The 11,960-nt window shown below is 48.0% G+C and overlaps 1 protein-coding gene across 7 annotated transcripts in view; it reads left to right on the top strand.

Moving 5' to 3' along the window:
* Nucleotides 1-11,960, top strand: part of pde4ca (phosphodiesterase 4C, cAMP-specific a) — a 48,733-nt gene that overhangs the window by 30,675 nt on the left and 6,098 nt on the right. For 3 of the 7 annotated variants that reach the window (XM_060059592.1, XM_060059596.1, XM_060059594.1), the window contains exons 2-11: nucleotides 1,948-2,139; nucleotides 3,121-3,165; nucleotides 3,973-4,009; nucleotides 4,952-5,025; nucleotides 5,364-5,416; nucleotides 5,531-5,643; nucleotides 9,828-9,921; nucleotides 10,394-10,566; nucleotides 10,849-10,947; nucleotides 11,551-11,715. In XM_060059592.1, coding sequence (XP_059915575.1) covers nucleotides 1,948-2,139; nucleotides 3,121-3,165; nucleotides 3,973-4,009; nucleotides 4,952-5,025; nucleotides 5,364-5,416; nucleotides 5,531-5,643; nucleotides 9,828-9,921; nucleotides 10,394-10,566; nucleotides 10,849-10,947; nucleotides 11,551-11,715 — 1,045 coding nt within the window. Of the gene's footprint in view, nucleotides 1-610; nucleotides 1,468-1,527; nucleotides 1,862-1,947; nucleotides 2,140-3,120; nucleotides 3,166-3,972; nucleotides 4,010-4,951; nucleotides 5,026-5,363; nucleotides 5,417-5,530; nucleotides 5,644-7,463; nucleotides 8,620-9,827; nucleotides 9,922-10,393; nucleotides 10,567-10,848; nucleotides 10,948-11,550; nucleotides 11,716-11,960 lie in introns of those variants that run through there. The other 4 variants (XM_060059597.1, XM_060059598.1, XM_060059593.1 and 1 more) reach the window with 4 other exon arrangements.

Here is an 11,960-nt window from a genome sequence, read left to right as displayed (position 1 = left end):
TCCGTCGGTGTGTGAATGTGTGTATGAATGGGTGAATGTTGCGAAATATTGTAAAGCGCTTTGAGTGGCCACTGGTTAGAAAGGGGCTGTATCAATGCAGTCCATTTACCATTAGTGTTTCACCACAAATACACAGCCCACTCATATGGCTGACCAGGAATCCCCTCCAGTGTTGCGTTGACCCGCTGGAGGTCGGGCAAGGAGGGAGGAAGACGAGGGCCCCAGAGCCAAGACAGGGAGGAAGGGTTGGCTCTGTCCTACTCTCTCTGGAGTCAGCTGGCGCTACCCTCCACGTCAATACTCTGATGCTAAATTGACACCAGCCAATCACAGCAGCTCGCCGTTCCTAGTGTGCACGCTCAATGTAAGGCCCGCGATTAACCCACACAAACACACACGCTCAGACCTTGTGTATGTGTGTACCCTCACACACACACATTAACACACACACAAGGACATGCATTTGCTCTAACACACACACAAACATGTTAACACACACACACACACACACACACACACACACAAGGACATACATTAACTCTCACACACAGACACACAAACGAATTAACACACACAAACATACACATACACACACACATACACACACACACACACACACACACACACCCAACATTTCTTCATGCAACCAAATCAGCATCCTTGAGCACAGCTCCATGTGAAACCACTTGAGTGACAGGTGGCTCTAGGTATTGGCAAGACGAGTTGAGGCTTGAGTGGAAACACTAGGAATGGCTTTTTCCCCTTAAGATGTCGGTCTGAAGGCTCACCTTCTGTGGCCATGCGGCTGACGACTCAGAATCACAACTGGGCCGTGTATTCTTGACAGAATCTAGGGACTTTCTTCCGTTCAGCGTCTAACCCTGTTTGAGCTCATGTGTTCCCCATGATGTCATCGTTCCAGGCATAAAAAGGGTACAATCTGTTCGACTTTAGAACGAATACATTCGAAAATGTGAGACCAGTTTGTTGTCGTGGTTACACATGTTTCACAACTTTCTTGTTCCTTTTTTATCGCTGCATTATATTTTATGACCGTGTTGAAAGTATATCCTGTTTTGTCACCCTCCTAAAATTAAACGCTTATTTTTTTAAACGTAGTCTATATGTGCAGCTCTTTTCTTCCTCTTATCTGATCTACTCGGTCATCACATTGAGCTGTCGTAATGTGTTCACACATGAGTCACTTTTTCTATCACCTCCTATTGTGGTTTGTATTGGATGTGAGCGTTTGTGCTCTCACACTGCTTCCTGTCTTGTAGAAAGGCGTCACAGCCCTGATACCAGCTTCGTGCCGATGCTTGTGGTATTTTTAAATGCGTTTGGGTCTCACTCTCTGTTCCTGTTTGCTGGACGAGTCCACGCTCCACGAGTCTCTTGGACGGTTTAACTTGTTGTTGCTGCCCGTCCTCTCTTCATGCAGAAGAGCTGCTGGAACAACCACATCAGGTATCTGCTCTATGACGAGTCTACGTAGTGAGGAGTGAAGCTGCTTTGTTTTGATAGGCTGCCCTCTGACTGACGACGTGCATGGTTGTAACTGCCTTCTGTGTGCACGTTGGTCCGCGCCAGCTGGGGGACGCTGTCCTACGAAGTGGCTGAAAGGGTGGAGACCTTCCTGACCCGGGTTTTGGACTGTACCCCTAAACCTTGCCGTGTTTTTTGTGTGTCGTTTTTTGTTCAGTGTTTTTTTTGTTTTTGGGGGGGCAATTTATTAACGAGTGAGATAGACAGGAAGGTATGGGGTACGGAGGGGAGGACATGCCGCAAATGACCACGGGCAGGGTTCAAACCCGGGCCGCTTGCGATCCGGACGGAGCGTCCACGGTACTCGCTCTACCCGGTGAGCCGCCAGGGCGGCCCCCAAACCTTGCAGGTTTCCCCGTGTGTGTGTCTGTTCTGACCCCTCTGTCTCCCCCTCCTGTGTAGTTTTGATGTGGAGAACGGGCTCTCGCCGGGACGCAGCCCCCTGGACCCCCAGGCCAGCCCCGGCTCCGGGCTGGTCATCCAGGCCAACTTCCCCCACAGCCAGCGGCGCGAGTCCTTCCTTTACCGCTCCGACTCAGACTTTGACCTGTCCCCGAAGGTCCCGTCGAGGAACTCCTCTACAGCCAGCGACCTGTAAGTACCCCCCCCACCCCCCCGCCCCACCCCTCATCTCTCCCCCCCCCCCCCCCCCCCCCCCTGTTGATGCTGACCTCATTCTTTTTCTTCTGTGGTGTCATAAAGATAGACAGGTCCAGATAGAGTGTTGAGTGCATCGTCCTCATTGTTGTGGTCCATGTGCCAATAGGACCATTGTTTGCATAAGTGCAGGCCGATGAATCATGAGTGCTTCTGTTCCTTCTCACGCTGTTGAGAGCCAGGGGATAAGTGTTGAAGTTTGGGCTCAGCGCGGTGAACACGGGTGCCTTGCAGAGACGTGTTTGGTCAGGGTTGGGAAACCTCCCTGAATATGACACCTAGTTGAGGAGAGGAAACAAAGAGAAAGAACCATTTGCATATTATAGAAGTTGTTTTTTAAAACGCGACCTTTAAAAAACAATATATTCTTTTGCAACCTATATTTGATGACCCAACCATATCTATCCAAATAAGGGCGTAAATCGACACTTTTAGTGGATATGTATTTGATATTCTTTCAATTATCTTCTATCTATCTCGACTTTCCCTCTGTGAAGGGATCATCAGTGGCCATACAGGGATGGTAGGTGTTTCCTGTCTCTGCTCGGGACAAAAAGCTTTCAACTGACGTTCTTTATCAAAGTCCAACTTCGTTAACATGGGGTAAATATAGCAAATATTTGAATTGGTTTGATTCGATTTCCCTCAAGAGCAATGAAGTAGACAAAATTAATTTTGTTGCACATATTGAGGTACGTCTATTTTTGTTTCTGCCTGGAAACAAACCCCTCAACAATCGCCTGTTTATTCTCGAGTCGAATTGACAGATTGCATTTCAATAATGTTTTAATAAAACTCCAACGAGCCACACCCTCCCCCTCTCCCAAAGACCCCCCCCCCCCCCCCCCTCAGCCCCTCCACCGACAATCACAGTCGTTGTTTCTCATCTTCTATGTCCACTTGTCTTGTCTGCTGAAGGGAAGAGAGCTTGAAGCACTGGGAGGTCAACTGGTTGTCTACTCGGTGAGGCCAATGTCCAGTTAAACCAACGATAAAACGTTCAAACATTAAAACTAGAAACCATGAACTGACTCTTCCCCCTCATGACCCTCCCACCGTGCTGCTCCCCCCATCCCCCCCCCCCCCCCCCAGCACCGCCCCCCTCACCTTCCACTCCCTGCTGACTTCAATGTGACTAAAACATTAACTCCTTTGTTACATTCTACTGGGTGTTTGTGTATCTCCATCTCTGGTCCCCTTTGAGATCTCCGTCGACCTCCAGAGTGCGGCCTTACACATTTGCATGCGACTTAACCGGGCGTAGAAACGTGCAGTTAGCTGACTCTACTCCTCCTCCTCAAGCCAACCAGCTCTCTACTCGTAGAGGCCGCCGCCGCCACTCCTCTCCACCGTACCCCTGTCTCAGTCCCCCTGTCCAGGCCTACCGTACGTGTGTCTACAATGCATGAGTTACCCCCCCACCATCCATCCATGTTCACGGCCAGCTGACTGGAAGGGTCCTTTCCAATGGCTATACTCAACCCTATTGAATGTCATTCATCAAACAGTATTTTGAGTGCACAGGTTTCCTGGACACTGGTTAATAATAGTTTGTGATTTTCTTTTTATTAACCATAAACATGCTTTTGGTTTTGTTTTGCTTCTTCCCTCCCTTGTGATTTAACAGTATATATAATGGATGAAAAACGAGTAAAGAGTAAAAGAACAACTGCTAATATTATGTATGAAATATTGACATGCATTATTGTATCCTCTCTTCAATTTCTGTCACATGCTAATTTGGGTTATGTATAATCTACTATTTTTCAGACACACAGAAGACATGATTGTGACTCCATTTGCACAGGTAAATCATGTGACATTTTACCTTTTTAGAGAGAGAGAGAGAAATAGAGAGAGAGAGAGATAGAGAGATTATACTGTATTTGACCAAAACACAATTACATTATTGTTAAGCCCACAGACTGGTTTGAGGGCTTTGAATAATATAGCAGCTGCTCTGTACAGAACTGGCAGTATTTTGTGCATGCAAAATCCTGTCCGTTTCTCAGCTCTACATAGAAATGCACAGATAGTAATCATAAGCAGCACACATTTTCGTATCATCACACATGTTGACACGCACAACAACAAACCAGCAGCCTACACACGCACGCACACACACACACACACACACACACACACACACACACACACACACACACACACACACACACACACACACACACACACACACACACACACATACACATACACACACACACACACACACACACACACACATACTGGCTGTCTACCGCAGACTATGATACCGTTCTTCAAGGCTGGGAAGCTGTTGCCTTGATCAAGGTTCAGCATTCAGGAAGTGTGCATAAGGGCACTACTTTATAGTTATCACAAAAGTATGACCTTAAAGTATCACATATAACACATCTGAATTCTTGACGTCATTCTCACCAATTATTTTGCATATCTGCTTTCAAATCACACACAAAATCCACAGAATAACAGAGAACAAGCCTACAAGCCTCCATACCAGTGGATGAAGAGAATACAGATAATTTGGTTTAGGTGGAGCCGGTCAAAGCATATTGGTCTTACAGTGCTCTGAAAAAAAGATTGTCCGTTTCTTCAACACTTATCAGAGAATGGTTGTCAGGTTAGCTAGTCAAATGTAGGGAGTCGGTATACGGTTAGACACCAGACTACAATACAACAGATTAACAGTGATCGATCTTAATTCGTCGTCAATTCATTTCAATGCATTTCGTCCACGTGGGTAACACAGATCCTGGCCAGCCTCAGGACGGTGAGGAGCAACTTTGCACTAATCACCGGACAGCAGGACCGCTCGGCCAGCAAGTAAGTAGAGAACAAACCACTATTGCTATTAACGCTTTAGCTTTTACACCCTTTTACAGATGCAGGTCATTTAGGAGCTAGAGGGTTAGGCATCAAACCCAAACACCCTAACCACCACACTATCCTATTAAGAGTATCCTCCTTATATCAAGAGTGTAGTGAGCAAAGGTGTCACATTAAACCATTATGGCCAGAGGATTGCCAAACGTCTTCATCGCTTTATGGTCATGATCGTTGTTCATTTATTTATTTTGTTTTCTGTGTGTGTGTGTGTGTGTGTTTGTGTGTCTGTGTCTATGTGTGTGTGTGTGTGTGTGTGTGTGTGTGTGTGTCAATAGAGCACGGTCATCAGGAAGCAACCCGCCATCTATGTGCAAGACCAGCCTGGCTGGTCAGTATGGGCTTCATAAGTCCTCTTTCCGCTGCTCCTCTGATTATACACAGTTCTCGTTTTGGTCCCCACAAGGTGATGGTTTCTGATGTGTGTGTGTGTGTGTGTTGACAGAGGAGCCTCATCAACAGCTGGCCATCGAGACCCTAGATGAGTTGGACTGGTGTCTGGAGCAGCTGGAGACCCTGAAAACCCGGCACTCTGTCAGCGAGATGGCTTCCAATAAGGTACACTGCCTTTAAAATACTACTGCTGCTACTAGTACTAGCTAGTACTAGTACTATTAGTAACATGTGCGGCTATGCGGCTTTAAAGGGTCCAGACATATAAAGGTGAAAAAGGTATTTCTAGTATTATTTTACTACTACTATTAAAAAAACAATGATACTGCGACTCGACACACAGTCAGCAAGATTGCTTCCTGCAAGGTACACTGCTTTCATTGCAATGACAATAACACGGTAGAAATGAATAGCAGTCAAAGATTTCCTACCTGAGGTTATGACAGGTGCTCATCCGTGTGTCATACTATATTCATTTTATAAAAGACCAGAATTTGTTTGCAGGTATTTTTGCAGTAGAAGCAATACATGTTTCGTGGATAGTAGCGTTAGTAGGTTTATAGGGTTTTCACTGTGCAAAGAAATGAATGTATTGGAAGTACAAAAGAGTAAACAAGTACACAGCCTCTGTATAAGTACTGCTCCCAAGGTTATGTACTGTACACACTGTAGATGCAATCCATGGCAGAAGGCTTTAGGCCTTATTATGATGAAAGAGAGAAGTGGACTATAATACGAGTTTGTGGTTGGGAACAGACACACTCAATGTGTTGGTGTTGTTGTTGTGATGGTACAGTCAGAGAACAAGGTTTAGCCTCTGTTTGTGATTCACTCTCCAGTCAGTCACCTCCACCCATCCTTAGACCAATTCTAAGACATCCACTGTGCTCACTCAGGTGCAGTAAGCACCTTCCGCCTCACCTCTCGACCAGGTCTGTACAGAAAACTATGTGCAAAGATCAGAATGGTGAATACTGTGCTCGACCAGAAAACCAAAGATGTTGAGACGACTTCCAAAACATTGGAAGTAATAGAAGAAAGAAACCCTCACACATGTATTTATATTACAATCTAACAGAGTGTCTCTTTTTGTAAAATCTTCTTTTGAAGGGGCTGGAATTTTTTTGATAAATTACATCAACGTTCCATTTAGGGGTTATTCAAATTTGGACAGCAGTCCATAAACCAAATTGGAATTTCCAGTATGGGATTGTGTGTGTGACGCACTCTCAGACAAATTGGCCTTTTCAGCTCTTTACATGACTAGTGAATGGTGCTGCAGCCATACAGCGGCTGACCAAAGCAGCAGTCAGGCCAGCATGAATGGAATCACCCAGGGTCTCTCAGAGCGGCGTCTCGTTCCATCAATGAGCGCCGCTAGTCTTCATACAGGAGGATGAGAGAACACACACACACACACATACATACACACACACACACACACACACACACACACACACACACACATAAACGGTTCACATGTTGATATGTCAACCCCCTGGCCCCACTCATGTGAATAATGTGAATCAGGAGATGGGAGCTTGGGATGAAACGGCATCCCAGCGTCCCTTGCTGCCTCTGCAACCACGTAGAAGAGTCCCTCCTGTCTCTCCCCCCCCCCCCCCACCAAGACAGGAGCCCACCGCTAGCATGAGCCCCTTATTAGACTACCCACGCAACACACACACACACATGCACATCTGCTTCAAAAACAAACAAACACACACACACACACACACACACACACATACACATACACATACAAACCGACACTTGTGCTTCAAAAACAAACACACACACACACACACACACACACACACACACACACACACACACACACACACACACACACACACACACACACACACACACACACACACACACTCAAAGCAGTTGATTGTGTATCCTGTAGAAGTCTTCCATTTTGACCGTGTCTTCTCTGAAAACCTGCACACACTGTGGAAGCCCCCCCCCTCCCCCCCAACTGCTTCAGATCAGGCTATGGACATGTCCAGTCATTGGAGGAGGGGTGCACATGGCTGAACATTGTCCCAGCATCGCTTCAACGGTGATGGAATGGGCTGTGTATTTAAATACCATTTCTCTCATAATCCCCACGAAGTGCATCTTTTTGAAGACCATTATGAACATACCTGGGATGCCTGGGATTCCCTGAGTCCCGTTGACTGAGTTTTTGGATGCTGAAAAATCCCACGATTTGTTATTCAACAATTCTGACAACCCTATAGATATAATTGTTATCATATTATGTTATATTGGTTCACTCCGTCGTTTATAGTAAACATGCACAAGGCATTAAGAAGCCTTATTACATCATCCACCAATGCATGTTTAATTCAATGCCATTGTTTACCTCTCATCTTTTGTTTTCTTTCAAATAAAACAAACGTTCCTCCATATCCGGTCTTCACCCTCACCTCAGGGACCGTGGTCATTCGTGTTTACAGTGGTAGTACATGGTGTACTTATTTTATTTTTGGCTCCACTGACTGAAATCCCCCTCCTTCCATTCAAACGCTTTTCCCTCATCTTCCTCAAACTTTGGGCACATGGTGCATTTTCAGAGCCCCCGCCCGCAAAACCCCAAACTCCGCCCATGTTGTGCCTGTCCCGACCAATCGACGCCCACTATCGCTCTCAGCGCCTGCTGCAGCGCAGCCCTCATTGGTTGCTATTCTTAGATGTATCGTCGAGAGGAGGAGGAGGCGGAGGCTACGGGACCTCGCTCCCTGTGTTTACACACATCTGATGATAGCAGCAGCGAGGCGGCGATACAATGAATGATGGACCGTGAGTAGGGACGGCGGCAGCGGCACGAGTTGATCGTCTGCTTCGCGACTATTCCCCCCTGCATTGTCATCTCTTCCATGGACTCAAAGCTGTTGGTGTCGTTAGGCTCTTTACACAAAAACTTCGTCACGAGGATGATCGTTCCTTTGAGGTGGAGGTGGGAGTAAACAGACAGAGATGTGCAGAGGTTTTTTTTATTAGCGTTTTCCCTCTTTTGCTGCGAAGAAACAACAGAAGCACCATACCTTCAGTCTTTACTGCCATGCTCGACTTTGTGCTGAAATGCCAGAAGTAATTGATATGTCTTCCGTATCGTGGATGTTAATTCAGGTAAGAAAAAGAGATGGGTTGCGTTGGGTGGGTCCGCTAATGCACGGATGTGTGGTGCAACTAGTGCAACATCTTCAAGAAGTAGATGGTCTTCGAATTAAGTTCGAACGTAGTGTTTTTAAGCCCACTTATTATCCTAGACTTCGCTTCAGTTAGTTGTGCCTTAGATTGTCTATGCGTGTGTGTGGGCAGGCTATTGGACTGTTTGTTGTTGTATGTCCACATGTGTGATGCTACGGAATGTGATGCTGCCTGTGTTTACTATCCGTGTATCTCTACAGCGCTATAGGCAGGACATTATTTTGCATGCACAGAATACTACCAGTTCTGTATGGAGTTATATGTTCAGCCCAACGCTCCAGTCCGTAGGCATTAAAATAATGCAGTTGGGTTTTTGTCGTATGCACTCTCTCTCTCTCTCTCTCTCTCTCTCTCTCTCTCTCTCTCTCTCTCTCTCTCTCTCTCTCTCTCTCTCTCTCTCTCTCTCTCTCTCGCACGCACGCACGCACGCACGCACGCACGCCCCCCCCCCATAAACATGTGCGTAGATAGAGCGTGGTCCTCCCCAGTGTGTTCAACAGGACACAGTGTTTTTTTGTAAATGGATTACACAATACGTTCTGCTGCTAAACAGACAACTCTCGCGCGGCTCCAGTAGTAAGTCCACTGCTCAGCACATTCAGAGAGATGCTTGGTGCTCGGAGATCAACAAAGATGCTACAAGTGTTACAGACTCATATCCAACCTGTTTCACAGATTCTGCACTGTTGAGACAGCGCTGATGAAATTACTGTATATTAATTATACAACCAGATAGACAAGAAAGGCGACATCCCTGTTATAGTGAGACCACATACTACCTGAAAGAAATGAGGTATACGAATGGGTTAAACAAATAGTGCAGTGGTTAGGATGACGGGACTCGTGGACACTGTCCTATTCCTGACCCTTAATTGCTCCTCAATAATAACATGAATCTGTACAACCTGTTGGTGGCTTTTGATAAAAACTTCTCCTTAACTACTAGATAGTAACTACCATTGTAACAGGCATGTTTCATGGCATTGTTGGTTTGGGATAGACAGTTAAATGGTGTGTGTTTGTGTGTGTGTGTGTGTGTGTGTGTGTGTGTGTGTGTGTGTGTGTGTGTGTGTGTGTGTGTGTGTGTGTGTGTGTGTGTGTGTGTGTGTGTGTGTGTGTGTATCCAGTTCAAGAGGATGCTGAACCGGGAGCTCACCCAGCTGTCAGAGACTAGTCGCTCTGGGAACCAGGTGTCGGAGTTCATCTCCAGCACCTTCCTCGGTAAACAGCCCCCCGCATCGCTTGCCTCCACACACTCTTTGGAGGGGATCAACGTGAAAACACCCGGAGCCCTAACCCTAGCCCTAACCATGTTATGTGGCTAGGAAGGAAACGTCGCAGCCTTACCTACACGACTGAGCACATTGGGTATAAAACAACTTAGTTCTCAAAGTTCACCCTATGTGATGAGCTTTCTGACAAACACACGCACACACGCACACACACACACGCACACACACATGCACACATGCACACACACACACACACACACGCGCACACACTAACACGCACACACACACACTGATCAGCACACTGTCATCGCGGTGTGTAAGTCAGACCTTTGGGTTGTTTAAAAATGGGGATGAGCTTAGGCAGTACCGCATGCATCGGGGACCTAGGAAGAGACGGGGCGGGTGTGGTGTCACCAACCAGGCCCCTGACCGTCTCCCCCCCCCCCCCCCCCCGGCAACAGAGAAGCAGCACGACATGGACATCATGTCCCCGCCCGCTAAGGAGAAGGACAAGAAGAAGAGGCCCATGTCCCAGATCAGTGGGGTGAAGAAGCCCGCCCACAGCCCCGCCGTGGCCCCCACCACCATCCCCCGCTTCGGCGTCAGCTGCGTCCAGGAGGGGCTCCTCGCCAAGGTACAGCCCCGCCGTACCTCGGCGCGCGCCGCTTCTCTCTGTGTGCCAGACGCGGTGCCACGTCCAGCAAACCACTAGTGTGCGCACGGTTTAATGTGGTCGCACGGCGACCGCAAACGTACGCATGTGTGTGTTTGCTGAGACAAACTGTGTTTGTTTGTTTTTTTAACCAGTGTGGTTGTTTTATGGTGCGTGTCCTGGTTTTTTGTGTTTAGCTGTGTGTGCTTGTCGCGTCGTGTGTGTCTTTGCCGCGCCACTAAAAGGCTCGCTGCTGTGTGGTAGGAGCTGGAGGATGTCAACAGATGGGGTGTGGACATCTTCAAGGTGTCTCAGTTCTCAGGAAACCGGCCCCTGACTGTGACCATGTACTCTGTCTTCCAGGTAAGTGGACTCTGCACCGCGTACGCCAGTAACTGCCCCTCCTTGAACATGTTTTTAAAGTTTATAACAGAGTATATTACAGTGTTTCTCAAGAGCACACATTCAAGTTTGATCATGTTTGAAAGTATGTAACAGTGTATGTAACACTGTTACAACAGTGTGATGTAAAAGTATTTTTTTAACCATTATACAATATATGTAATAATGTGTGACATTGTTCATACTGTTGCTCTCTCTCCCTGCTTGACATGTTGCATAGTGTACAATATTTGATATCATTGATTTATTCTAACAGCCTAGTGTTCCATCCTCCTCCTCCTCCTCCTCCTCAACCCCCTCCGCCTCCTCCTCCTCCCCCTCCTCCTCCTCCGCCCTCCTCCTCCCCCTCGTCCTCCTCCTCGTCGTCCTCCTCCTCGTCCTCGTCCTCCTCCTCGTCGTCCTCGTCGTCCTCGTCGTCCTCGTCCTCGTCCTCCTCCTCGTCCTCCTCCTCGTCCTCCTCCTCCTCCTCCTCCCCCCCCTCCTCCTCCTCCTCCTCCTCCCTCCCCCCCCTCCTCCTCCTCCTCCCCCTCCCCCTCCTCCTCCTCCTCCCCCCCCTCCCTTCAGGAGCGTGAGCTGCTCAAATCGTTCAAGATCCCTGCGGACACGTTCATCACCTTCATGATGACCCTGGAGGACCACTACCACGCTGACGTGGCGTACCACAACAACATCCACGCCGCCGACGTGGTGCAGTCCACCCACGTGCTGCTGTCCACGCCCGCCCTGGAGGTACACCGCCCGCCTCCCTCCTCCGTCAGCCCCCCACCGCCCCTCCTCTAGCCCTCCGTCTCCTCCGTCCATGGCTCATCCGTCCGTCCATCCAGCTCTCTTCCTTCCCTCCTCCCTCCCTTCATCCCTCCCTGGTCCCCCCCCTCCCTCCGACAACCTCTTCACCAAAGGGCCCAGATGCATGATGGGTAAACGACCTGCCAGATGGTACAGGCCCCTGGGTAGGATGATAGGTTTTATCATCC

This window comes from Gadus macrocephalus, chromosome 8 (genome assembly GCF_031168955.1).
Source record: "Gadus macrocephalus chromosome 8, ASM3116895v1".
Taxonomy (NCBI): Eukaryota; Metazoa; Chordata; class Actinopteri; order Gadiformes; family Gadidae; genus Gadus; species Gadus macrocephalus.
The sequence above is the reverse complement of the archived record's forward strand: the minus strand, read 5'-3'. Positions and strand labels throughout refer to the sequence as shown.